The following is a 27,787-nucleotide window of genomic DNA, read 5'->3' on the forward strand; positions in this document are numbered from 1 at the left end:
TTTCCCACATTGGAGGCAGTATGTCCAATGTTGAGCCTAGGTTCAAATTTTTACTCAGCTCGTGTACATTCTACAGAGCCTCAATCTACCTTTTTTAGCCTGCAATCCCGGTCTATCATGAGAAGCTTGAACAACCTTAAAAAGCCATTCTAAAGACTACCATAAATAATTTCACTTATTAGAAGTACCACAGTAAAACAATCAATTTAATATGTGGACCAGACCTGAAGTAGAGGAGCTGCTTTTTTTTTCAGACTGCCTGTTTAAAGTATTGGGTGTGGGCTGGGAGGTAGGGAAAATAATTGTACTTTCCTATTCATAGGGTGTTTTCGCACTTACGTTTTACTGGCGCGAAGACCCTCCTCACGCCGGCGGATCTGCAGTGATTTCGCACTAGAAGCGCCGGCGCAGCCCAAAGAGCCGGCTACTTCCGTCGCTAAGCCAGCGCAAACGTTTTCCTGCTTCTTGGCGGTTTCCGTTTGCGCTGGCTTAGCGACGGAAGTAGCCGGCTCTTTGGGCTGCGCCGGCGCTTCTAGTGCGAAATCACTGCAGATCCGCCGGCGTGAGGAGGGTCTTCGCGCCAGTAAAACGTAAGTGCGAAAACACCCATAGTCAGCAACCAGACAATTCTTTGGCCTTGCTGCACTAGTATTTAAATTCTGAAATAATGTTGTCTCCATTCTTTGATTTTCTCTCTGGTAAAAACAGCCCTCCATACAGGGTTTTTTAGTTCACATGGGACAGTGCTTAATAGGGCGAGCACCGTTCATGTTCAGCTGAAGATAAGCAGACTCGACACTCCACAAAGTGCCGAATTTGAATCAAGGTCCATAATATTTGCTGATGGAACCTGGAATAAAAGGCCTGATGCTTATTTCTTTTGTATGTCACATTCCTCTTCATTTTATTTTTAGAAACCATTTGCCTCTTCTGCTTTTAACCCTTTGTGTGTAGCCTCTGAATGTTAGCAAAGCTGTGAACTCTCTGAAAAGGGCCACCTGGCTGGGTGAGATTCTGGAAAGAGAAGCCAATCAGTACCACGAATTAACATTTCACTTCCGATTTGCAGGAATTGGGTAGCCTTGGTGCATTAGGTGCAACTCCACGCTATGGGCAAGAGAAACAAGAGGACAGCAGATAGTTCGTCCTCTGAAGATGAGGAGGAATATGTTGTGGAGAAGGTTCTAGACAGGCGTGTTGTGAAGGGTCAAGTGGAGTATCTTCTCAAGTGGAAAGGATTCTCTGAGTAAGTCCAACTTTCCTTCTGACATGGGCTTTGAGCTTCTTTGTTAGCAGAGCTCCAGACAAGTGCATCAAATTTAACTTCCATTGCCCTCCTCCAAGCTTTCCTAAAAACCTTCATGGGTGGGAGCTTGCTTTCCTCACTCCAGACAGAGTGGCGTGCATCCATTTAAATTAGTGGGTCACGAGGCGAGGGCCTGGGACCTTTAAGAATGTTTTGGAAATACTGGCATCTTGCGTTCCCTCTCTCACTTCACAGAGTTGGTAGTTCCACTTGAGTTATTCACCAGCACTATCGTCTGAATAGTCTTCCTCTTTGTTTGGGTATCAGGCACTTTAGGATTTTGGGTTAAATAACCCTTTGGATTATTGTGAACTGCTGTTAAGGGAAAGGGATTGTATTCCTGTTCCCTCCATACAGGGTTGTGTGAATTCTGAAATTACAGAATTTTGGGATTGGGTGCTGGATTGAGCATCTGGAGAATCTCTGCTTACATTTTTTTTCCCATTAAAATTTCCAGTGATCAAGAAATGGGGCTGCAGTGGCCTTGTATACTTGGGCCTTCCCCATAATTAATAATAAATTATACAAGACTGACGCATACACATTTGTAGAGTTTATACAGGATGAAGAATTTGGGTGAAATTACTGCAGTATTTTGATTTTAAAAAAATATGCAGCCCTTTTGTTCTCTCCTGCCCCAATGCAAAAGAGCTGCTCTCAAAGCAGTGCTTGCATGTTTGTCTGTCTCTGTAAGTCTCTTGCCTTCTGGCAAACTGCTTTAACAGATCTGTAAAGTGTGGTCAGGATTTTTTGTCTACAGAATTCATACTTGGGGCATAGGTGTTTAAATGGATGCACACTACTTGGTTCTTGGAAGGCAAGTTAGCAAGCAGACTATGAGCATTGCTTTCATCAGTATCTCCACAATAGTGGGGGAGGATCTTTTTCCTGTGATTCAATTAATCAAATTGTTTCCATGTCCCTACTAATCAGAGAACACACTGTGTTGGAAACCCATTTACTTTTGTATTTCTAAAGGGAGAGTAGCATTGCTGCTTTGTCCCTGTCTGCCTTGATGCAACTTTTGATGTTTTGCTCTGGGCACAAGCTAACAATTTAGTTGGTTAGGAGCTTTGAACTGCCATGAGACCTAAAGGAAAGGCAGTCTACAAATTACAGATATTTTTTAGATGAACTGAGGTTTTTCAGCCACTCCCTTAAGACTGTAAGGTATTGTAGGTGAAGTTTCTGTCATGCCCTTTACAAGTATCACCTTGTTCTCTCTACACCTTTTCGGGGAGGGGGTTTAGCACCAAACCTGAGAGCTCAAGCAAGCTCACTGCTTGATGATTTTTTAGCTGGTCCAACTCCTAATAAAGATAACATGGTGCTGTTGCTTTGGAGTAGTATTTAGTTGCTCGTTCGCTCTCCTCAGCACAGCTTGTATGTTCAAGAGTGTTCTGTTGTGGTAGCAGGAAGGATCCCTTAAACATGTGTAGTTGTATAATTATTCATTTATTACTTAATCCACTATACCCTAGTGTTCTTTGAAAAATCACTCCAGCACATGGGTCCCCTATGTCATGCCAGTGGGTGCCATGGCATCCGCTGGCACCTGCTGGGTGTTTTTAGAAAGTGGACAGGACCAGCTTCTGATTGGCCCTTAGAGATTTGATTGGATGTGCAGATGTTTAAAGACTTTGCTTTGGCAACAGCTGCCACCACAGCACAAGGATCTTCAGTGCGTGATTGAAGGGAAGTTGCAATGGCCATTTTGTGGTTGGCTCCACCTCCCACAACAGCTATTTATTGGCAGTCATTTTGTGGCTGCAACCACCACACTGTCAGAATTCCAAAGGTGCCTGCAAGATCAAAAAGTTTGGGGATCCTTGCACTGTCATGTATGACAGCATAATCAGAAATGCATTTTATTATGAGACTTGGAAAAATGTTTTAAATGCAGAATCTCATTTTTAGCTGTCAGCCCTGTGCTCGAATTATTGGGGCAGGGGTGCATGTGACACATTTATCTTAAATTATCTGATCTTAAGACCATAGGGCATCCATGTGCTTTGTATTCTTCCATTTATGACCAGAAGGATCCTCAATTTCCAACAGAACAAATTTTAAACATGAGGAGGTTAAAGTAAAATCTTTTTTGGAGTAAATGATCATGAGGAAAGTCTGCTGTATGGGTTTTCTAAGTGTCCAGCCATCTTTAGGAAAGTGGGGGGAACTTTCAGTCATAGGTGTTTATACTCAGTAGTGCTTTCTTCTGTTCTCAGTTGATGCCTGTTAATTGGATGGGAGTGCTTATACTTTTCTTCTGTTTTTATCTTTCCTTCCCCCCACACCACCTTTCCCTTCTTTTATCATGCCAGGGAGCATAATACTTGGGAACCTGAGAAGAACCTTGACTGCCCTGAACTGATTTCTGAGTTTATGAAAAAATATAAAAAAATGAAAGAAGGTGAAAACAAACCCCGGGAGAAATCGGAGAGTGGCAAGCGAAAATCAAGCCTCGCCAATAATACTGAGGACATCAAAGCCAAAAAGAAGAGGGAGGTAAGGTTCTTTCCCCTTCTCCTGTGGCACTGCTTTGCCACAGATAAGTGTTTCTGCTAGGGTTGCCAGGTCTGTGTTGGAAAATACCTGGAAACTTTGTGGCTGGATCCAGGAGAGGAAGGATTTTGGGGAGGGGCCGCAGCATGGTGCAATGCCCCAGAGTGCACCATTCAAAGCAGCCATTTTCTCCACTTTCTCCAATTCACTTATTATTCACTTACATCAGAACCTGTTGATATTTACCATTTTCTCCAGGGGAGCTGATCTCTACCAGATGGAGATCAGTTGTAAAAGCAGACTTCCAGGCCCCGTCTGGAGACTGGCAACCCTACTGTGCTACCATTCACTGACATACTAATTGTTGGCCCAGTGCATGGCATGCCTGGCCCAACTGCTGGCCACTTGTACAGCTGGTTTGCTGCCTCACATAGCCCTAGGTGGTGGCTAACCTCCTTCCTGGTGACCAAGGCCAGTCAGCAGGGTGGCAGAAGTGTCTTCTCCTTGCTGAGCACTGCCCCCTCCCCCTCGATGCTCATGCATCAGAAAAAAGATTGCAGAAAAAGTTTCAGTGCTCAGGAATTGTTTGTCTCTTGTCTGCTTTGCAAAACTTCTTTTTATTTATACTGTGTCTCTCTTCCTACTCGTTTCTGGATCTTTTCCTCTCATCTCATTCAAAGGGTTTCCCTCCCCTTTCGTTTCTAGATATGGCAGGAACACCCCTTTCCAGTCCATTCCGAAACTCCTTCCTCCTGCCCCTACCCCTTCTATCATTATCTGGATCTCCAGTTGGGGAATGAATGGCCACAGAGCCCTAGATCTCACCAGGATCTCACCAGGCATTCCTCATGCCTGACTTCTGCAGCCAAACTTCCACCAGGAAAGGTTAGGACAAAGAAAATAGACCCTTGCTTCCCCGACTCCACAGAAAAAAAAAATCCAACTTGGAGAGGAGGAAGTGGATCATAGATCACAATAGTGTTGCCAGATCCAACTCAGGAAATATCTGGGGACTTTGGGGGTGAAGTCAGGAGACTTTGGGGTTGAACCAGGGGACTTTGGGGGTGGGGCTAGGAACAAGGTTGTGATAAGCATGATTGAACTCTGAAGGGAGTTCTGGCTGTCACATTTAAAGGGACCATGTTCCTTTTAAATGTCTTCCTTCAATTGAAAACAATGGAGGATGGGGACACTTTCTTTTGGGGCTCATAGAATTAGAACCGCTGCTTATAGAATTGGACCCCTGGTCATTTTTAAACTGGGGGGAAGGGTTTGAGGAGAGGCACCAGATGCTATGCTGAAAACTTGGTGCCTCTACCTCAAAAAATAGCGTTCCCCCCCCCCCCCCCCAAGACCCAGATACCTGTGGATCAATTCTCCGTTATATCCTATGGAGACTGGTCTTGATAGGGTGTAATGGAATGCCCAGCAGACATTCTTTCTGATAACCCTGAAGCAGAGGGGGCACCACCTCCAAACCAGGGGATCCCCTGCCCTCAACTGGGAATTGGCAATCCTACAGTGGAATCTACTTTTGCTCTTTGTGAAGGTACAAGGGCAAATGGTCTCCTGGCGCTTTCGTATGGAACCCACAGTCTCTTGTCCCCAATCCCTTTGCTTTTGGAAGACTGCCACTCAATACAGAGTGCCTGTACGAAAGACCCTTACGTGTGGGAAACAGCATGTAACATGTGACAGGCACGGTGGACACAGAGTTCTGTGACACCTCATATGCATGAGGTGAGGCATCCTAAAGCCGGCCACTGTCAGCTGGCGCAGCAGTGCCATGACAACCCACAGTGGCATGTACAGCAGCCAGACCATTGTGGGGGGGGGAATGCCTGGCGAGGTCACAAAAGTGAGACAAGCCTGACCCTGCAGCACAGAGGGCAAGCCAGGAGGGGGAGATGGAAAACAGCAGGCCTGAGAAGGCTCACAGCAGCCCCGGCACATGTTCGTTCGGCTCCCTTACAGAAAGGTGTGCAGTGCCGGCAGCTGAATGGAGGGATCTCACTCAGCCTTACCTAGTTCCTGAGCCTCTCAGGTGTGAAAGCCCCCAGCCGGCCAAAAAGACTACTGGAAGATAGTGAGTGAGCCAAAAGATCTTCACTCCCCCCCCCCCCACTTTTGTATCTCGGAATATATTAATGATGTATCTAGAAGAATGCAAAAAATCAAAAACATCTATTGCTTGCAAAGCTGCTGAAAGTCATTTTTTAAAAAAATCTGCAGGTTTAACAAAAAATAAAAATATTTGTCCACCAAAAATGTGTCTTTCAGGAATGAAGGGGGGGGTGGGGACTAGAGAAGGAAGGAAGGAGAGAACAGGAGAGGCAAAAAGTAATTTCATGAAGATCAAAGTTTCCTTCTCTTATTGTGATTTTTGTTGTTGTTGACAATTTTGAAATCGCTTTTGTTGGCCGCCTCGATTTCTCTACTCCCTTGCTGTAAGTTTGCTCCATTTGTTCTCTCATTCCAGTGGAACAGACTGGGAAACGGGAAAAAGAAGGGCAGGGGAAACAGCCTGGCGAGGGGCAGAATGGGACTTTCAAATGTGCATTCTTAGAAACTTTCTGCCAGCAGATACTTGTTAGAAAGGTGGGAGAGAAGGATTCTTGCGTTCCTCCCCACTTCCTCTCACCTGTGTAAAAGAAAGAGACTCTGGCAAAACCAAGGGGAATTGCCTCTTTAAATTTTTGCCTGCAATCCTGGCCATATTGGAACTGACTGAAAGATTGGATAGACTTGACAGGCGTGCCTCTTCAACCCAAGGCCAGTTTCCAGTAAATTAGCATAGAGCATAATGAATATGTTTAACAGATTCAAAGATCAAACAGGAATAAAAAGCTTGCTTTATATGGTTACCATTTGTTAGGGTTTAATTCTGGGGGGAAACATAGTAAAGGAAATAAATATGTTAAAATTGGAGATTGATGGGCAAATGTATCCTTAATTTTGGAATGCTGAGAATGATTAACTGATGGAAAAGTCTTAAAGGTGCCACTGGACCCCAAGGCTTTTTTTGCGCAGGAACGCACAAGAACACAGTTCTGGCTGGCTTGGTGTCAGGGTGTGTGACTTAATATACAAATGAGTTCCTGCTGGGCTTTTTCTACAAAAAAAGTTCTGTGCAAAACAATGGTGACACGGGGGGTGTTATCTAATATGCAAATGAGTTCCTGCTGGGATTTTTCTACAAAAAAATTCCTGCTGAACCCAAACTTTGTACTGCTGCTTCAGACCAACAAAGTTACCCGACCTGAATCAGCTCATTCATAGCTCACAAAGTAGAATTTTTGATCACAAGACTCCACAGCTTAGAGGGAATATTGCCACAGATGGTTCTGTATCCAAGCCATAAGCTTTTTTTAAAGCATTGGATTGTGACTCTGTTCTTTAGAGCTGTTGGTTTCAGAGAGTAGCTACATTGGTCTGTGGTAGAACACCTAAGTTACGAGTCTAGTAGCACCCTTAGAGACCATCAAGATTTTCAGGATATTTATTTACCTTAAATTTCTATCCCGCCCTCTCCGCAAGCAGACTCAGGGCAGCTAACAGTTAGTTCAGACATTTACACTTTCAGTTTAAAAACCGATAAAATACAATTACAATTAAAACATTCTAAAACATTCTTTGGTGCTGTCTTCAATATAGGCGGGTTTTTTTTCCTGATAGTGATCATATAATAATCATAGCTCTTTAGAGATGTGGGGTGGCAGTCCTCGCCCAACTCAGATGGTAAAGGCCTGTCGGAACAGTTCTGTTTTGCAGGCCCTGTGGATGGTAGAGAGATCCCGAAGGGCCCTTATGGCTTCTGGGAGGGCATTCCACATTTTTGGTGCTGCCACTGAGAAGGCCCTAGCCCTTGTGGAGCATAGCCTGGCCTCCTTTGGTCCAGGGATGGACAGTAGATTTTGTGTCCCTGAGCACAGTGCTGTCTGGGGAACATGCGGAGAAAGGCAGGCCCCCAACCATAAAGGATTTAAAGGTCAAACCTTGAAACAGACTCAGTACACAATAGGAAGCCAGTGAGCTTTCGAAAGTCAAAACTCCTGTTGGCAGATGAAAGGAGTTTTGACTATGCTACTGATGAAGGTTCTACTGGACTTGTATCTAGCTGTTGGCTTTTTTAAAAAAAATATAATGAGCAAAACTATCAGCTCTGGGGATGGGCACGAACTGGGGGAAATGGTGGTTCATTTCATGATTTATTTGATTTCTGACCTGGTTCATGGTTTGTTTGGTTTGAGAGATGTTAAACTCACAGGGAGTCTTCAGCAGGCTCTCCTTCACCTGTCCTCCAAGTTTGTTGAAGATTGGATTTGAAATGTCCAAGTTATAGTCCCCCAAAGCAGGTGCCCCCAGGAAAGCTCAGCTTCAGCTCTTACTGACAACCCTTTGTGCTGCAGAATGGGAGCTCCATGATTGGCTCCCGGAGCTATCAATCAAGTTATGGACAACTGTGATGGATGGTTCTAGGGCTCCTGGAAGTCCATCCTCAGCGTTGCCTAGGAATTGATTGAATCAGCACCAGACTGTCTAGGAAAACAAACTGCAAAGATTAAACCAAAGCCCCATGGTCAGGAGTGTTTCAAAATGATCCACGAATTGGCCCGATTCATGCATGAATTGCAATTTGTGGTTCAGTTCGTGCCCTGCCTAATTGGCTCTCAAGTTCAATATCCAGAGTTGAGAGGGCGTCTTTTACCAAGCAAAACCTCTGGCTGGCTGTGTTTCATTGTGCAAGATTTTCACACCACTCTTGAGGAAAGCTATCCTGTAAAACAGGATGAGCTAATTGCCACTGCTCATTGTAAAGAAAAGAATCACTAAAATAATTATGGCCTTTAAAATATAATAAAGATTAACAATCAAGCAGGGAACCACACAGTACTGTCTACAGCAGATTAAGATTTGAGAAATGCAATTTACTGTTTGGAAGCCTGGCTAAAGCAGAATTCCTTTTAAAGCGCTCTTATAATTGTGACAATAAACAAGTCTGTGTCAAATCCAGAATTCCCCATACGTTTATACCTGAGCCACCTTCATTGGGATTGTTTTTGGCTGTCACCTTTTTTCTGTGTGAGAGAAGTAGAGGTGAAAGCAATAAGTCTCTGTAGTTTAGAAATCCTCTGCTAAGAATGTACTGCTCAAACATTGTCTAAGTCCCTTGGTATTGTAATGTCAGAATGCTCGGATCAGTTGTACTATACCAGGGAGGGAGGATGGACTTGGTTGGGGTTCTGAACATGCACAGAATGAGATGAAGTGCATCTTTCACATCTGCTTTCCAGAAGCAAAGCCACATCCTACATTTGTGACGACTGTGGCAGAACATTGCACCATTCTTCTCTTCCTCCCCTCAGGGTTACATTTGCCACAAATATACTGCATTCTGTTTTTCATTTCTAAATCTGTGGCAGCAAGTACTGCAATACAGGTGTCTGCAAACTGTCTGGCAAGGATATTGGTTGAAGATTGTGAATTAAGTGCATGTCCAGACGGTGGCTTTGGATGAAGACTAATGTGTGTTCAAGGCAAAACCATCAATCAACATATGGCAGGGTTGTGAGCTTCCGATGGTCCTTCACCCAGTGCTTGTCTATTCACAGAGCAGCTAAGATGAACTTGCAAGGCCAATATAGTTACAGTCAATTGAGGTGGCTCCCAGGAGAACTATAATAGCACAAGAAAAGTATTGCTCTTGTTTCTTTGGTAGCTTCCATTTTTTATATATTTTTTATTTTTTTAATGTTATTTATAGTCCACCTTTCTCCCAGGGACTGAAGGCGGATTACACATAGTGAGTCAGTACAACCAACAAATAAGACATTCAGTAAAGAATGCATTTTAGGACAGAGGGGTGGACAAACTTGCTTAACATAAGAGCCACATAGACTAAATGTTGGGTGTTTGAAAGCCGCAAAACATGAATATCGGATGTTAGAGCTGCAAGACAAGGGAAGGAAGGAAGGAAGGAATGTCGATGGGGAAGGAGAGGTAGAAAGAAAGCAACTTTAACTTTAAATGCCTCTCCAAGTTGGCTGACGGGGCGGTGGCGGCTTCAAGAGCCACACAGTATGTGTGAAAGAGCCACATGTGGCTCCCGAGCCACAGTTTGGCCAGCCCTGCATTAGGATTTTAGAGGTGTGGAACCACCAGAGAGAACTGAAGCATAGCAGAAGTATTCACACAACAGATTAAGCAATATGGAAATTACATAAATTGGGTCCGACAGGCAATAAGCTGTATGCAGCAGTATAGACCGCAGTCCTAATTATTTACCCAAGCAAGCTTGTAAAACCATTTTGTACAGTGCAGCCTTATTTCCTGCACAGAAAAACCCTCTTGAATAGTTCAGTTTTGCATCATTTGTGGAAAGCCAAAAGAGTGGCAGCTTTCCTACCTCTTCAAGCTAACCATTCCACAAGGTCAGGGCCACAACAGAGAATAAGTATGGGAAGTAATTGGTTTTGCCCATTTGTGGGTTAGCACCTGCAGAAGCTCCTGCTAATTTGAGCAAAGCTGTCACGGCAGAACATAGGGAGGAGAGAGGTAATCCTGCAAATAAGAGGGGCTATGAGGTGCTTTATATATGACAGCCAGTACCTTAAGCTGAGCCTGGTAACAGATGGGCAGCCAAAGGAGCCCTCTACAGAGCGGTGGTAATATACAACCTCTGCCTAGCTCCAGCCTGAACTACAGCATGCTGGATCAGTTGGGAGTTTCTGAATCGATTTTGAGGGGAGATCAATGTATCAAGCAATGGCTTGGGACCTCAAACCAGGATTCCAAGCTGTGGCTTAATCTTGGTTTAGAATATGGGAGAGTACAAATCAAAAGTGTATTTATTTTAAAAATTTCTGTGCCACCTTTCCACCCAAATAGGGTCCACGAGGTGGAAGACAATGAAAACATTAAAGCACTTTGACATGAAAGCATTATTGAGACATTAAAACAGTATTTTAAAATATAAAATAATTAAGCACATATAAAATATAAAAAAGCACATCAGGGAGGAGGACTGATAGCAGTTTGGCTTAACTTGGTTGTTTGGTCCAGACGTGATGGCAAACTGTCATCTGCCACAAAAGCAGAACTAATTCAACAGCTTGCTATGAACAGAGAGGGCACACAAACCCGAGGGTTCCCCAGGCACGTTCGCATAGTGACAAACTCTGGTTTCCCAGTGGCTCTTGGCACAAAGTTTATGAGTGTTGCAAAATTTTGTGAGGGTAAAATGTATCACCACCTTTAAAATTTGCTCCTTTTACTTTAAAATTTGCCACATTTGCTAGCTAATGTATGAGGAGGTATGAGAACATGGGTTATTAAAACAGATTTTTATTGGGGAATGTGAACATATGAAATTCTGTATAAATGAAGATCTGTTGAGTGGGGTTTTATGTCTTGTCTTTCCCTTACTGGAGAGAGAAATCTCCTGCAGTTCTGTGTGTTCGTTATTTTTTTATAACCTTATTTGAAGAAATGCCCTGCCCTTTACAGCTGTGTCTGTACAAAATTATGGCTAAGACACTGGAGATTCAAACCTGCATTGCTACTGTCGGCCCTTAATGAAATCATAAGGGGTAATAAGGTCATATATTTCATATCCAGCAGGTTATCCTTAGTGCGTTTGGATTACAGTTTTATAACCTATTATGTATTCTCCTTAAAGTTTTGGAAGTAAAACTGTCCATTGTGAAAATAAGTGGTTTGGTTCCTGTTGAAGCTTCCTGTCCCCACACGAGCATTTTTATCTGGCCTAATTCCCCTTGGAGTTGGTGCCTCAAGTTGGGCTGGGCTTGTCCATTCAGGCATAGTACAGGCATAATATTTAAGCATGGTTGGTAGCAGCTATGATTTAGGATCTTAATTATGGTTAAAATTTGAAATCTGCAGTCAGTTTCTTGCTGAGCAGGTCCCATGTCAGTAGCTGGGCAGCTTCTGGAGCCTGCAACTAGTCACTGACTGGAAAAGCCACTGAGCATCACCATTTTCTTAGCTTTTGTGCAAATGATGTCAGATCCTACCGGCTTTTCAGGCATGATCAGACAGTTCCTCTGAGGTGACCAGCTACTGTAGTGGTGATGCTGCTGCAGCTGGAATATTGTATAAGAGGCTAGGGGATTTCAAGGTCCAGAAAATTGCCTGGGACTCCCACTAATGTTCTATGGGCTGCATTGAGACTGGCAGGAGAGATTTCACGCAAAGAGACAACCAAGACAGCGGCTTTAGCTTAGAAACTATTTATTGAATTTTGTAAACCGTAATGCAGAAGCTTTCAAACATTCTAGTATGTAGCATACAGAAGTAATAAAATGTATTAATATACATTTTATATAATATGTAATATTATATAATAATATATATAATAATAATATAAATAATAAATAATAATATATAAATAAATAAATAATAAAAATAAAATAAAATAATAATAATAATAATAATAAAATGTAATAAAATACAGAAGTAATAAAATTGCACTGTAATTCTATAGAGAATATATCCTGGTTGTCTGCCAAGACCCCATATATACAACCCCCCCCCCCAAAAAAAAAGCAAACACTGACATTATATACTTTTAAAATTCCATATAGCTGTCCATCAGATCTGTGACGAACATCTGACGCATTTTGCAAATCCCAGCACCTCATATACGGTATGAGTAGAACAGTAGTTATTTGTGAGGGCATGAAACCCTAGACTATTCTGGCACCTCTTCAAGTGGCAGTCTGCATATTATCAATAGGTCATATGGCTCTAGACATATACTACATCTGGGGTTCCTGAGGAGCCTGCTATTTGATGTTTAGGCTTTGGAACTAGGACCACTATCTCCTATTATGTAAAGTATCCGCTAGCCCAAAGAGCAGTATTGGAGCATTAGCTTTAAAAAGCCTTGTGGGATATTGAACTCAAAGGTAGCTTTTAGAATCTAATGAATTTTAAAGCCAGAAAGACCCAAGTCTCAATTATCGATCAGTTCTCCAACATATAAGGCACAAACAGACTATCCATCCAATTCCTAAATAAAGCAGCTGTGCTTGCCAGAAGAGGGAAGGAATATTGTTCTCTCCCTTCCCTATCCTTGAACCATCTTTTCAGCATCTTAACAGTTTGGCCAGTTGTCCTGCTGTTGCCCAGCAGGCAGAAAAATTAATAAGGAAAGCTTTTCTGCTTAATACTTGCTTGCCAGATCTTTGTTAAAGGCACAGGCACACTATCAGCAACATTATTGGCTATCTCATCCTTCTAAGTCGGTATTGCTGTTCTGTTACCACTTTGCCTTTATTACTTTCTTTCCAATCCCCAAACTGGGGGAAAGCAGCCACATGATCAATGTATGTGAGCAAGCACCTCTGCAGCACCTGCTGAAAATGCAGGAGGAGTTGAAAGCTGCCCATCAGCCCAACCAGCAGGGACGATGCCTAAGCTTTCCAAAACTGTTTCCTTCCCTCACAAACCTCGCCCATCTACATTGAACCCCAGCAAAAGCAGGCTTGCTTCTGGTGCACTTGTACATTTGATAGCAGTTGTACAGTGTGTTGAGTTTCTGGAACTTGAGACTTAAAATACTCGTGTGTGTATGTGTGTTCAGAATACCTCCCCTCCTCTTTATGCCTCTAAAGCCTAACCCCTCTCAGTTGTGGCACATCTCACTTAACATGGAGTCAGTGCTGGAAGAGTGTGTGTTTGTGGGGAAATGCCTCCTGTAGTCTGAATCTCTGCTTCATGAAATGAACAGCAAATGACCCTTCCTCCCCTGCTCCCATCTCTATAATGCCTATGAGCAGGGGTCGTTTTGTAGAAAAAATAGGTGGTGGAGCTCATCCAGGATTGTTATGCAGCTGCACCTACTATTCAATACATAAGGTGGGAAGGAGGAGGTGGAACTCTTAGGAAGGGTCAGGAGCTGTGCTCCTGTGAGCTCCCACTGAATCTGAGGCCTGCCTATGAGTAATGACAGTATCAGGTATCAATTTTGTTCCTTTCCCTAAGTTATCCTGAAGTCTTGGTTGGAAACCAAAGAGCCATTGACAACGGACAGTCATGCCGATGACTGCTGTCAAGTTAAAATACTGTCCCTGTCAACACATCTTACCAATCACTGGGCTTCTATCAAGAAGTTAATAAGCACAAAATCATATGGTTTCTGCTGATGGACATGTAAATATGGTATACCTGTAAAGGTGCAGGTAAAAAAGTAGACTTCAGCTGTTACAACACTGGGCAAGGTTTCTGAAGGAAGGAAACAGTTTTGGAAAGCTTAGGAGTCGTCCCTGCTGGTTGGGCTGATGGGCAGCTTTCAACTCCTCATGTATTCTCAGCAGGTGCTGCAGAGGTGCTTGCTCATACATTGATCATGTGGCTGCTTTCCCCCCGTTTGGGGATCGGAAAGAAAGTAATGAAGGCGAAGTATTAATAGAAGACTGGTGGGGTCACCTCAGCAAGGATCAAAAGAGTGCAAAGTGGCTTGGGGCTGCATTCACTCCTGATGTATGTTGGAATATTTGTAAGGCAGATTGCTAAATAGCATTTAAAGTACTCTTAATGCAGAGATGCTCACTCGGCAGCTCACAGAGAGCCATATTCACAATTATGATCAACCAAAAGAGCCATATTTACTTCTATCCCAGGCATGGAGGCCTACACCCCAGAAAGCCCAGTGCTCCAAAGAGTCACAGGTGGCATGTCAAAGAGCCACATGTTGCTCCCAAGCCACTAAGTGATCACTGGTCTAATAGAATGTTTAGTTGTGGCTTGCAGGCTAATGAGGAATCTAACACTGGGCTCCCTGGCCTTTGCCTCATTTATTTACTTAATTCAGGGGGGGGGGGGGGAACGTCAGGCCCAAGATCACTTGGTCTGACCCTCGGGGATTGCTGGGCTGAGCTCCCTCCCCTCCCCCTCTCATGGGCATTGTGAAGGACTGCTGTTGGGGTATCTGGGTGCCTTTAAAGGTCTGCTGGGAGCAGCTGGAGGGAGGGAGGGGTGGTGGTGGGAGTCAGCTACCACCAGTTCAATTTGCACATGATCATTCCAGATGGTGTGGCCTAATATGCTAATGATTGTGTGACCTAATATGCAATATTAGGGGATGTGATCCAATATGCCTGGATCTAGGCATTTGCCTAGGGCAGCTGGCCGGGGTTTGTGTTTGTGCGTGTGCTGAATTAGGCTCTCCCCATGTGACTTCAAATAGAAAAACAATTATTTGCATTAATTTTGCTGGCCTGAATCGTTCTCCCTCAGCGAAGCACTGTTTTTTAAGTTGATAATTTTGTATGGCCCACGAATGATGTTATAAATATCTAAATGGCCCTTGGCAGAAAAAAGGTTCCCCACCCCTGACTTAATTCATACCTCACCTTTCTCTCCAGCAGGACCCAAAAGCTTTTGTCACTATCCTCTCTAGTCTATCCTTATAACAGCCTTGTGAGGTGCCTGACGTTCCCCACCCCTGAATTAAGTAAAGAGTGCAACTGCTGAAACCCACTGGCTTTTAATCCTTGGGCTAATGATAGAGGTCTAAGTGGCTGCCTTCTCAGTACTCCTGTCTCCATGTGGGCAGCCTATAACCATATTTTTAATAGTCTGTGATGTGATGTGCCACATGCAGAGTTCAGCCCTTTGGAATCAGATGGTGCTCCGATCTCTGTTGCTGAGGGAGAGTTTTGCCCTCTCCATCCTGGCTTTGAAGGGCAGTGGCAAGTGCCTCCCTGCTCAGTCCTATATGTGCGTTTGTGTTAACAGCAATATTCTTCAGCCCCAATCCCCAGTCTCTCCATCAGTTTTAGCCTTCTTTACTTTCTGAGACGAATATTGTCCTTGTTTCTGTTTCTCCCAGGTTTTTCTTTCCTCTTTGCGCACGCACCCCTGTGGCACAACAGCCAACTCTTGCATTGCAAGATTCCTTTTTCCAAAGGGTACAACCTGTGTTGTCTCTTCCTTGCTGAGAAATAAAAAGATTCATTTTGTTTTCACTGGCTTCTCATCCTTGTTTGCTGTGGATCACAAACCATGGTTAGGCTGTTTGAACTCAATGTTTTACTGTGGATGAAGCATCATTTCCATGCTGGTTCTAGAACAGGCACTCTCAAATGACTGTAGTGAGCTCAGAATGAACAGAGGTGAGAGACTTAACTGGCAGTGTTCCCTTGTATCCTAGATGTAGGCACAACCGTATATTTAGCGTCTTCTACTGAAACACAGGACTCAAGGTGGCTTTACAAATGATAAAGGCATAGAAAATCTTAAGATGGATATAATTGCTTATAATTCTAATACATCAAAACATATCTTGCTCACACCCCTATTACTACAAAAATGAAAAATGGGAGGAAATTGGAGGGGGGAAGGCCAATGAAAACACTAACAGACAAAATCAGCTACGAATGAAGCACAGAAACTGAGAACAGGGAAACAAAACATAAGAAATGTGACAATCTGCATGTCAGAGTAATAAGCAGCTTCTTCCAGTCCCTGATCTTTTTTATTATCACCTGTAGGCAGGGGGCGGAGCTGCCGCTCTGCAGGTGGGATAAGGAAGTAGCAATCTGCAGGTTGAAATGGTAAGAGGGTTCTTTCTTCTTAATCCCAGGTCTTTCTATCACCTGTAGGCAGGGGGCAGAGCTGCAGCTGTGCAGGTGGAATAAGAAGGTAGCAGTCTGAAGGCCTAAATGGTAGCAAGCCTCTCCCTTTCCCAGTCCTTTCTGTCATTTTCTAAGGGGGGTGGAGGTGTATCTCAGCCAGTGGAATTAAGGAGCCTGCGGTTTTGCAGGCCAATATGGTAAGCAGTATGATGTTGTGGATGAAGTACTTGTATGAGCGTATAAAGCTGCCTTACACTGAATTGTGCCGTTTGTCCATCAAGGTTAGTATTGTCTACTGCGACTGACAATAGCTGAACAAAGGTCTCTGGCAGAGGTCTTTTCACAACACTATTCCCTGATTCTTCTGACTGGAGATGCTGGCAACTGAACCTGGGACTTTCCGCATGCCAAGCAGGTGTTCTGTCACTGAGCCACAGGGATAATGGGTTCAGATTTCTGCTCAGCCATGAAGCTTGCTGGGTGGTCTTGGGCACGCTTCCTAGTCTAATATATCTCCCAGGCATGCTGTGACAGTAACGGGGAATAACATATTCTATATTGCTTTGAGCTACTTGGAGGAAGAGCAGTAATACCAATGCAATTGATAAATAATAAACAACCCTGATTAAAGGAAAGAGGAATGCTCACATGTCCCTTCCTATAGGATTAAGGTGGGTGACAGCTATACTATAAATATAAATCAAAAGTTATACAAGAATACATATTAGGAAAAAAGAACATCTCCAACCAAACCCCTATACCAGCTTGGCTCGGCCACCAAGAGCAAACTAAAATAAAAAGGTATGAACCCTGGTTGCAGGGTGTCAGGGCCAGTCACTCTGTTCTAAGATAGTGGAATTTGGCAGTTGTAAAGGAGGCATGGTGTACGAACAGGTTTGCATTTGTCTTCTAAGGGACTTGGTATCTCAGATGAAGGCTGCAACCATCAGTATGCTCTGCAGCATGTACAGCACCTGCAGTGTGGGCAAAGCAGTATGCTAATTGTGCTTGGCAGGGGTCAGGAAAGGAGCTTCAGCTTCTGCTTAATTATTGTTTGCATCTCATTAGGGTCAGCCTGCATCAGCATTTAAGAAACATAGCACAGCTAGGTTAATCCCCCCCCCCTTTATGGGAAGCTACAATTCTGTCTTACTAAATGCTTGTCAAGCAGGCAGGGGTACAGGGCAGTTTAAGTTCCTTTCTTATCCATCCCCCCTCTGCAAGCAGCACAGCTTCTGAGGTGCCTTATTTTCTGCCAGATGGTAGATGAGCCTGAACAGCAGGAGGCAGGTTGGGAGAGGGGGGACTAAGGGAAGGCTGCTGTGTGCATCAGCTTTACCTGCCTCTTGCATGCACATGCTCCTGCCTCACGACCCACACCAAGATAGTTCATGATCTGTCTTGCCATCCTCAATGGTTATGCATGCAGCTGTGCATGGTTTCCATGCCTGTGCTGGATATGGAGCAGTCTCCTTTTTGTGAATGGGGTGGGGAGCAGTCATTTGCATGGAGCACACAAATGCATCACCAGTTCATTGCTTCTCTGGTATCCCCCATGCTCAAATGTGGCAAAGAGGTGGAAGTGAAGATTTTAAATATACGACTGACCAAGTATCTGATAATTGGTTCTGTCTCCTGTGAAGTGAAATTCTCTCTGGCAAGATGGAGGCTTCGTAAAGAAACACTCAGCCCTCCAGTCTTCATAGAAATGATTGGGAAGGTAGAGCAAAGTGAGATAGAAATATTTTTTGTTGCTAGCTGAGGGGTGGGGTTAGGAAGTGGTGGAGAAGCGGAGAGTTAAGTACCCACACCTGTGCACTTGCTACCTTTATACTTTACAGTGTATCTCCACTTCTTGCCCCATAGGTAATTGGGGCAGATCTGGATTTATACAGATATACAACAAGCTACTATCTTGTGTATGTCATACCTTGTGCTGAACCATCCAGGACTGCTGTCACAAGCATTGTCCTTCCCTCAACACAGCATGGAATTTATCCAGTGTAACACTTTATATATACTTGAAGATTTATCACTTTGTTCCAAAGATTTTCAATGAAATTTCCATGAGGATGCCCATGCCCGCCACCATGAGTTCCACAGCAGTTTTCTGCCTCAAGCATTTCACGTTCTCCAACTTGAAATAATTGATACCAGTTTTTGGCTTTGATTTTTGTGATAGGTTCCTTATTACTGGATTTCACTTCTTAAATGTTCCTTCCTAACTTTTGCATAAAGGGCAGGGCTGTGTGCTATGGGATTTCCTTGGGTGCTGATATGATACAGATGTTTCTCAATTTAAAAAAAGGTTAATAAAAGAAAACAGTTGCTGAAGATGCAGCATTTCAAAAAGACAGCTAACATTTTTGGCACATAATTCTGTTACAATTTTATCTGAGAAAAATTTTTTATGTGATAGAGTTTTGCTTTAAAACACTTATCCTTTTCTAACAGTCTGCAAGGAGACAATAACCATAGATCTCTGTATGCCAAATTATATTTAATTGTCATGGGAACTTCTGGGGGAGAAATATTCCAATACTCTTCCTGAACATCATATATCTCACTGAATAAAAGTTGCTGCCCTAAGGTGCCCCCCCCTTTTGCTTGTGAGAAGCAAGAGCCACTTTACATCTTATAAACAAGAATGAAATCCAGGCGATACCTTTAATTGGACCAATCATATTAGCACAAAACAATCTGCAAGTGTGCTGATTTGGTTAGCCTACTGAAAGGTGATGCATAGGTTTTATGTTTGTTTTTGGGGATTTTGTGTGGACGAAGAGAGCTGTACAGCTTTTCCATCTCTTATTTTCCTCAAAATTATCACTTTGTGGGAAATTGTGATTTAGGAGGTGGCCTGGAGACACTGCTCAGTCTCACCTTTTTATATATTCATTAAAATGTTGTTGTTGTTGTTGTTAAAGCCAGAGCTGTAAGCTCCAGCCATCTTCAACTAGGAGTTAGAAATGCAAAAGCAAAGTATTGCCCCGGCTTTTTTTTTTATCCTATTACATGATTTGTGAATTCATTAGTTCCACTGCCCCCCCCCCCCAGTCGCTGAGCCAGTTAGCTCAGCTCTGCTGCAGCCTGGGTTCTCCTAGTTACCCTGAGCTGCATAGAAATATATATACATATTCTCTTCCACCCCCCCCCCCCCATTTTTTCCCTTCTATCTCTTCATTTGGCAGTCGGTTTTAGTACCTCCAAAAAAGCCAGTCTCTCTCTCTCTGCCTGTCTCTCTCTGCCTTTTGTTAACCACTCGGTCTGCATAGCCGCATCTGCTAGACAAGAGTATGTGTAAGCAACAAATGTGTGGATCTCCAGCAGAATAGCGTGTGGTGGTGGTGGTGCTGCTTCTCTTGCAGCAAAGCAGGGAGGACGCGCTCGCTCCAGGCTTGCAGCGCCTGAAAGCTGTTACCAGCCTTTCAGATGGTATGTGCAGAGGGAGCTGACCGACCCTTGTCTGGGGGCCCCCGGCGGTTTAAGCTCTCGGTTGCAAATAAAAAGCCCCCAACCACGCATGAATGGGACACACCCATTGACGGCGCCGGCACAAAGACCTCAAGGACCGCGTGAGCCCGTCGAGGTGGTGCGCTCTGGAGCGGGGGAGGCGTAGCAGGGATGGGGAGCTGTGGAAATCACGAATGGCTGCTGCCGCTGCCGCAGCTGCAAAGGCAAGATGACTTAATTCCCTTGGTCTGCCCAGCGACGCCTGCCTGGCCCCTTTTCAATGGCGACTACTCATATATGTGATTTTTTTTTAAAAAAAAATTCTTTTTCTTCCTGTGGCTGCTGCCCCCCTCCCTCTTTCATTTAATAAAGCAGAGGTTGGGGAGGGGGAGAATCGAACCAAAAATATTAAGGCCTCTCCCTCCCCCCCTTCCATCTGTTAATTACCATTAAGCCATGTCCTGTAGCATCTGTTTTATCACCTGGTTCTGGCACCCTTCGAAGCCCCCTCTGCTTCGTGGTTGAAGGTGGTGAACAAATGGCCGGGGCACAGGAGGCGGAAAGGATTTCTTAACTCTTTCTTTTTCTTTCTCTCTCTGTCTCTCTCTTCTAACCAGAGCACCGATATCGCCAGGGGCTTTGAAAGAGGATTGGAGCCAGAAAAGATCATCGGAGCCACAGACTCCTGTGGCGATTTAATGTTCCTAATGAAATGGTGAGTGTGCTTACAATTTTTTTTTGTTTTAATCAAGGTTTTATTTTATTTTTTAAATTGTCTGTTTCTCTGATCCGGAGAGGTTTTCCTCCTTGAAACAGCCAGCGGTAAGCTAATACAGACAAGCTTTGGGTGAGATGTCGTGGTTAAATGGCCCAGGGGCCAGTTCATTCTTTCTTGAGCTGCGGCTTTGTTCTCCCTGGAGTGGGTGTTCAGCCCTCTGCTCGGTAAATAGAGTTCACGAAGAGCCCGGGCGCCTTATGTAGATGACTCTGCTGCTGTCTCCTGAATTCCCCCCATACGTGCCCCCAAATGGCGAGAGAGCGCAGGAAATCCTTCTGGAAGGGTTTTGACTTGCCTCTTGTCTTTGCTTCTGGGCTTATCTCTGTGGGAAGCCTCTCTACGGGCAGAGGGGGTGGGGGTGAGCTGTGTGTGCTACATATGCAGCAGCTGCCCCTCCCCCACAAAGACAAAGAGCCCTGAGCTTATCTGCCTGGCAGAGGTTATAGCACAGCTGTGTCCCAGGGAGCTGTGCCTTTGCTTCCCCAATCTCTCTCTCTCTCCCCCCCCCTTCCCCCGCCCTGCCCTGCCAGGTTTTCCATGCTGGGGGAGAGGTCCCTGTGGCAATGCAGCAGAGAATAAGCTTCTTGTCTTGCTTTGCTTTCTCTGATGCTGGCGGGCTGGGCTGAGATGGATGGTGCTGCTTGCAATGCAGTGTGGGGGAGGGGACCCAGCTGCGCACAGCTCTTTGGGGGAAGGGGTGGGGGGTGGAAAGAGAGAATGCAGGGGCACAAAGATGCTGCGGTGGCTTCACACACCCACCCCACTTATTGCTGTGCACCCAAACGCCATGGGTAATGAATGAATAGCACAAGGTGTGTTTTCTGGCACATTTTGACTGCTGATGCACCACAAGCTTCATGATCCTCAGACTGGAGTGAACTTAGCACTCCCCTTGATAAGGATTGAAGAATTCCTTTGTAGTAGATCACCTGTGTTACAACTGCTGGTAATGGCCATATGCAGGAGGCCTGGTCCCAGGTGATGCATCAAAGGCAGGCGCTTGGTTTGTGCAGTGATTGATAGTCTCTCTGTAAGCTGGCTTGCCGTTTCCATCTACCCTGAATGCAGACAGACAGGGAATCTGCTCCATGAAACCAGTGCTCTGCTAATTACAATGATGATTCTAAAATAAATTTTGAGCATGCAGGGGCTCTTCACCATATTACTATCGATTTCATTTTTAAAAAGTCTAAAATGGTTAGCCTCTGTTGCCATTTTACAGGTGGGAATTGAGGCTAGGAAAATGAAGATGTTCAAACTCAGAGGATCTGAACTCAGGGCATATAGGTTTACTGTCTTCAAGGCCACAATCAGAGTAAATTAACCACTTTAAAAGGCTGTATTATCTTCCTAGATATTGGGGCTGTGGAAAAAAATCCCCATTATAAAATAAATGCAGAAAGACTGGGAAGTTTACACTGATTTCTGACCATTCTGTATCATGTGTTATGTTACCTTTTTAAATCTTACCTTGCAGCTCACAACACTACATTCATAAAATGCATTACTTTTTTGGATTTTTAAAAACTGAATCGTTTTAAGTTTTGTGGATCTCAGACAAAAGGACAATTGCTTGCCATACAATGAATGATAGCTTGCCTTAGTGGAAGGAAGAGCCACCTTTTAAAATATTTTATTTTTTCCTGTCACTTGGAGCAATATAGAATATTCTCCCAATATGCCTGAGCCCAAATGACTTAAACTAATCTAGCCATCCTGGCTTAAAGGATTTATTTGTACTGATTTTTCAATCAGTGCACTATCAGCATCAATTGCCTGTTGCTGTAGTAATGAACAGAAATAAAATTTCACCCTGGAAAGCAATATGCTAATGTTGGATATAAATATGGAAGCAAAATCCATTTTTAAGGTTTCTGTTGTTCAGGGTAAGGCCAGCATAAGTGTGAGGTCTGTGCAACAGCAAGTCATTTGAAGACTCCTGACTCCAGAATCCTTACTTGGTGCAGAATCTCATTAATTGTGTGGAAGGGCCTTCTAATTGACTATGCAAATTAATGTTTGCTGCCTAGTGTGTTGCTAGGTATCTGGTATCTGTAATTAGTGTGGAGTGTGTCAGGTTTGGCAGTAGGAGCTATGGGGGTAAGTATTCAGATGGGTGGACAAGACGCGCAGCTGGAACCAAAGAGTTAGCCAACAGCTTGTCTCTGTTATTAGTATCAGCAGAGGACTTAGGGTGTTCTTGCTTAAGATCAGGGCTTTTTTCCTGGGGGAATATGGCGGAACAGAGTTCTGGAACCTCTTTGTGGAAACGAAATTCTCAAAAAATGTTTAAAAGTTCATGGGAGGCACCCGTGTGTTTCTCCTTCATTTCCCTCTTGAGTGTTCTGGCACCTCTTTTCCAGAAAAAAGGGCCCTGCTTAAGATATTAATACCAGTGGCAGTCCCACCAGAAGCTGTGAGGCTGTGTGCAGAGATGGGAATTACCCTGGATGCCTGTCTCTGTTCTCTTTGTAATGTGTTGGCTGAGCTGGGTTTGCCATCACACACTTTCTTATCTCCTCTTATTTTTGGTTGTCCCTGTTTCACAGAAAGGAAGTCTGATTGTAAGGCCAGGTTTGCTTGGTTCTTGTGACTTTCTTGGCATGGTTTCTTGACCCCTTGCTGGTGGGTCTTTGCAGCTCGCCTTATGATTTACGGTCTTAAAATGGGATGCTGTTTTGAGAAATGGGCAACCCACCTCCCACCAGAGGAAGGGTGTGTGGTGTCATGTGTGGTGCAGCATTGTAATCACTGGGCTGGCTTATACGGCACCAGCAACTTTGGAAGGCAGGCAGTTGAATAAGGAGGGCTGTGGGAGTTCTGTAAAAACCCCACACTCCACAAGTAGCTCTGTAATTGATTGTAAAGTGGGTACTTGCAGAGGCCAAGATCTGTGTGGCCAAAGATCAAGGACATTTTCCTTGGGAGTCCTCTGCACAAAGAATGAAGAAATGTAGGATGTCTCCCCTCTCTCATCTTTCTGAAGATCCCAGAGCTCCTGGGAAGGCTGTGTGGGAGATGCTTCTTTGTAGTCTTTCCCCCGCCTCCTTTCCCCCTGGTCTTTGATAGGAGAGGAACAGCAGAGAGCCCCTCCCTCTTGCAGTTGAACCTAATCTGGGACTCCATTTTAGGGATGGAGAGAAGCTGCATAGAGGAGTTACATCTTTGTGCTTCACCAATCAGCAGGGGGTGTGTGGGTGTGTTCCTTGGATGCCATGAATGTAGGATTTAGCATCTTGGGAGGCCCATGAGCCTAATGGGGGGGGGGGTGTCCCCTGAGAACGGCTGACCTGGCCTTGCCAGTTGTCAATCCAGTTGACAATCCAGTAGCAAAACAGAGATATGGGGAAAGAGTCTCGTATGGCACAATATCTGACCTAAAACAAATCCTGCTGTTATGCAACTTTTGGGGAGGGGTCTGCTGTCCCTTGTCACAGTGCCTCCTCCCCCGGGAAAATTAATTTGCTGGTCAGGGTACTACTACTGTAACTGTGGCTATCCATCAATTAAAAATCAATTGATTAAACATTCTACTTTTTAACCAATTAATTAATTACTGGAAGAATTGCACAATAATTCAATAAGCAAGGGGCAGGGTGCATCTTATACGGCATAAGATGGACCAGAGCTCACTTCTTTGGAAACTGTTTAATAACCAAATGCTGCTACTTGTTGTTAGAAGGAAAGGCCACTGTTTATATCTTCTTGTCATGCTACGGCCAAAGTAACCTTAAAAACTGACACACTACAAACATGGTGGTCATAACTGATCTCTTCTGCTCAGTCAGCTAAAAGTTTTGCTCTACCCTGTGTCCTTGCAGTCAGTTTGAAGTCCTGTTGGTGCAAATGAGCCCTGTGCACATGCAATGCTGTCCAGTGAGATGCCGCTGCTCGACATGCTAACAGGCAGTTCTCTTTGTTCTCACTCACCCTTCTCCAGGAAAGACACGGATGAGGCTGACCTGGTTCTAGCCAAAGAAGCCAACGTGAAGTGCCCTCAAATTGTGATAGCGTTTTATGAAGAGAGATTGACCTGGCATGCATACCCAGAAGACGCTGAGAACAAAGAGCGGGAGGCAGTGAAGAGCTAAAGTGACCGGGGTCCTCTGTCCATCCATAGTTGTACATATATTCTACCCCTCTCTTCCCCCTTCAGCCCAAACACATCCATGAAAATGTGCTTATTACTGTGTTCCACAGGAGAAACGTTGATATTGGTTGGTTTAGTTTTGACATAAATGGTGTTGAAGTCACGTTCGGTTTTGCTCCAAGAGATTGGACATGCTGTGTGTGCGCGTGTGTTCCTCCCTCCCCTTCGTGTCACGATCCAAAACAGGGTTCTCACTTTGAAAGCCCTCTTAGAGAGCCTGCAGGTCTTCTCCCCCCCCCCCCCCCCAAGGTTCAGCTTCCGCATCGCTGTTGGCTTCATTGAGAGTCATTCCATCCTCTTGCTCTGAGAGGGCTATAAAAGTGACAAGAGCTACCTGCATTGGGGAAAAGATGCCCTCTGACTCAGTACACAGTTTGGATTTTGAGATGAAACCCTGACCTCCACCCCAACAAAAAGCCTTCAGTCACCCTGTTAGTCAAGGCAGATATCCACAGGGCCCCTTTTTAACGGCGTAAGAACATCTGACGTCTTGCTGAGTTGAATTCCAGAATGCTGGACAGCAGTTCTCACCCAGATCCCCAGTGCTGGTTTCGCTTTTACGAACCCCATTCCTTCCAAGTTAGTGTCCATTTTCTGGCGGCCAGGCAGGAGCGTGTAATCTGAAAAAGGGAATCACCAGAAAATGGTTCACTAAAAAAAAAGACCGCCCTTCCTTCTATTCCCCACCCTTTTCCATTTACCGTTTCCTCCTGCCATTCCCAGTATTTGTCTTCCTTTTTTTTCATTTCACGCAGTAACTGTGTGTTACGTAGGTGTGAGCATTGTGTGCCATACTTAGATAATTTGTGCTGTCTGTGACTGTTCCTCAAAAGGCCAAATGTTGCAGTCCCCAAAGCTGATCAATTTCTGGGCTCAGCCACCATGGTAATAAGGAAGGGATTCTTCATTATCACAGGCTTTCCAGGCACAGTAATTTCTGGTTAGCAGAACCCTTCCTGTTTGGGTCCTGAGTCTTGCCATTATCTCTAAAAGAAATGGTTCATCTTGGCTACATTTCCCACTTTGTTTTTTAAAGCAAAATAACTTGGAGAAGCCTCCTGTGAGCTCACTGCAAGCACCTGGTTTCATCTGGTCAGATATAAGGCATCTATCTAGAAATAGCTCAGAAGCTGCAAGGAGCTGTTCAGGTCTGGCATTTGTTTCCCTTTACTTGCAGCCTGAAATGTGATTACTCTGCACTGGTGCCATGGCTGTTGAACAATTCCAGGTTTAGAATATTGGGACTGCTGGCGTTAAACACTCTGGAAGTGCTTTTTTCTCTTGTTCCAACAGGGAAAAGGCCAGAGGAACAAGTCACAGAAAGCAGGTAGCTGAATCCCCTCTGTATCGCCTCTTTCCCATGAAAATCCCTATGCATGTGTTTTTTTTTTAATTTCATATGGCATGTCTGTATTGTGTAGTATAGGCGGGACACAGGGCCCTTCAGAATTTTTGTAGCTCATTAATAGTTTCATCTTTGCTTTCCCTCATTGCAGACAGAATTGTTGTAACTCTCAACAATAAAAGGCAAAGTTTGACAGTATTAATTGGTGCCAGCTTCTCTCCCCTCCCTCCCCTGAATTTCTGGGTGCCGGAAGGTAATTAACATGTCGAATTCACTGCTGCAAGAAGTGGTGGTGGATACAAGTTTAGACAGCTTCAAGAGGCAATTGGATAAACATATGGAGCAGAAGTCCATGAGTGGCTGTTAGCCACAAGGTATAGATGGAGCGCTATGTCTGGGGCAGTGATCCTCTGTATTCTTGGTGCTTGGGAGGTAGTAGGGGGAGGGGTTCTGGCCCTACTGATGGACCTCCTGATGATACCTGGGTTTTGGCCACTGTGTGACACAGAGCGTTGGACTGGATGGGCCATTGGCCTGATCCAACATGGCATCTTATGTTTTTAAGGTTGATTGTGCATGCTGATAATAGACATCATGGGAGCCAGCAGAAGGATTGATTTTTTTTTGAAGTGGACTAGATTCTGTGCTGTGGAATAGAAATGTTGCTTTTCTGCATTTCCATCAGATCTGTTTCTGGGTCTGACTTCTTGCCCTCTTGTTTGTCCATGCTCTTTTCCTAGTCACATCTCTCCTGTTTACAGAGGTACCAAGGCAAAGGGGCATTTCTTTAAAAAAAAAACCTTACTAGGAAATTCCCTGTTCTGTACAGTTGCTCAGTTCTGTTTTGTTTTATGAAGTTTGGCTTTTTCTTCCTGTCGCTGACAATCCAGAAGGGTTCTTGCATTCTGTGCTTCTGAGTCCCAGTGCTGTCAGTAATGGCTGCTTTTCAGAAGTTTGGATATGGAGGGTTAACCTCTGTAGAATTTATGCTCTGTCACCAGCAAAAACATTCTCCTCATCACAGGGGTAAAATTCTAGCAAGAACTCCTTTGCATATTAGGTCACCCCCCACCCCGATGTAGCCAATCCACTAAGAGCTTACTAGGTTCTTTTTCTTAACCTCTTGGAGGATTGGCTACATCAGGGCTGTGTGGCCTAATATGCAAAGGAGCTCCTGCTAGAATTCCACCCCTGCCTCTTCAGCATACTTTTCCTTGATTCTACTGCATTCATTTCCCAGAGCAACTTCAGAGTTTCATTTGTCTCCCATCCCTGGATAGAGCCACCCACACTGGCACAGAGAGCAGTTTGTGTTGTGGAGAGGTCCTCCCAAGCTGCTCTTGGCACCTAACTTGGGAGTACATATTGAATTTCACCTTTTAGAGGTTTAGATGAATACCTGCCTGATGTTACCCAGAGGTCGATGGGCCTGAAAATCTAATCTACTGCCTGCTTCCCTTGTATGTGAGGAGAGACAAACCCATGTACCTTTTAGGTGTTTAAATGGGGCTGCTGAGCTGAAGCCAGTGGTGATCTTTCTAGTTTGATAGGGGCTGCTGTGGAAGGAGATGGGCAGGAAACACAAACACGTTTCTAACGTTTCCATTTTGGAGTCCTTTATTGGCACGAAAGGCCATCTGCAAAAGAGCCAAAC

General features: G+C 44.4%; 1 protein-coding gene across 1 annotated transcript in view; it reads left to right on the top strand.

Moving 5' to 3' along the window:
* The window catches only part of CBX5 (chromobox 5), a 64,391-nt gene extending 39,500 nt beyond the window's left edge, over positions 1 to 24,891 (top strand). Inside the window, exons 2-5 of the mRNA XM_060253501.1 lie at positions 1,070 to 1,246; positions 3,628 to 3,811; positions 20,478 to 20,575; positions 24,579 to 24,891. Of these exons, the coding sequence (XP_060109484.1) occupies positions 1,110 to 1,246; positions 3,628 to 3,811; positions 20,478 to 20,575; positions 24,579 to 24,729 (570 nt within the window). The 5' untranslated portion in view covers positions 1,070 to 1,109 and the 3' untranslated portion in view covers positions 24,730 to 24,891. The remainder of the gene's footprint in view (positions 1 to 1,069; positions 1,247 to 3,627; positions 3,812 to 20,477; positions 20,576 to 24,578) is intronic.
* Positions 24,892 to 27,787: the final 2,896 nt, after the last annotated feature.

This window comes from Heteronotia binoei, chromosome 13 (genome assembly GCF_032191835.1).
Source record: "Heteronotia binoei isolate CCM8104 ecotype False Entrance Well chromosome 13, APGP_CSIRO_Hbin_v1, whole genome shotgun sequence".
Lineage (NCBI taxonomy): Eukaryota > Metazoa > Chordata > Lepidosauria > Squamata > Gekkonidae > Heteronotia > Heteronotia binoei.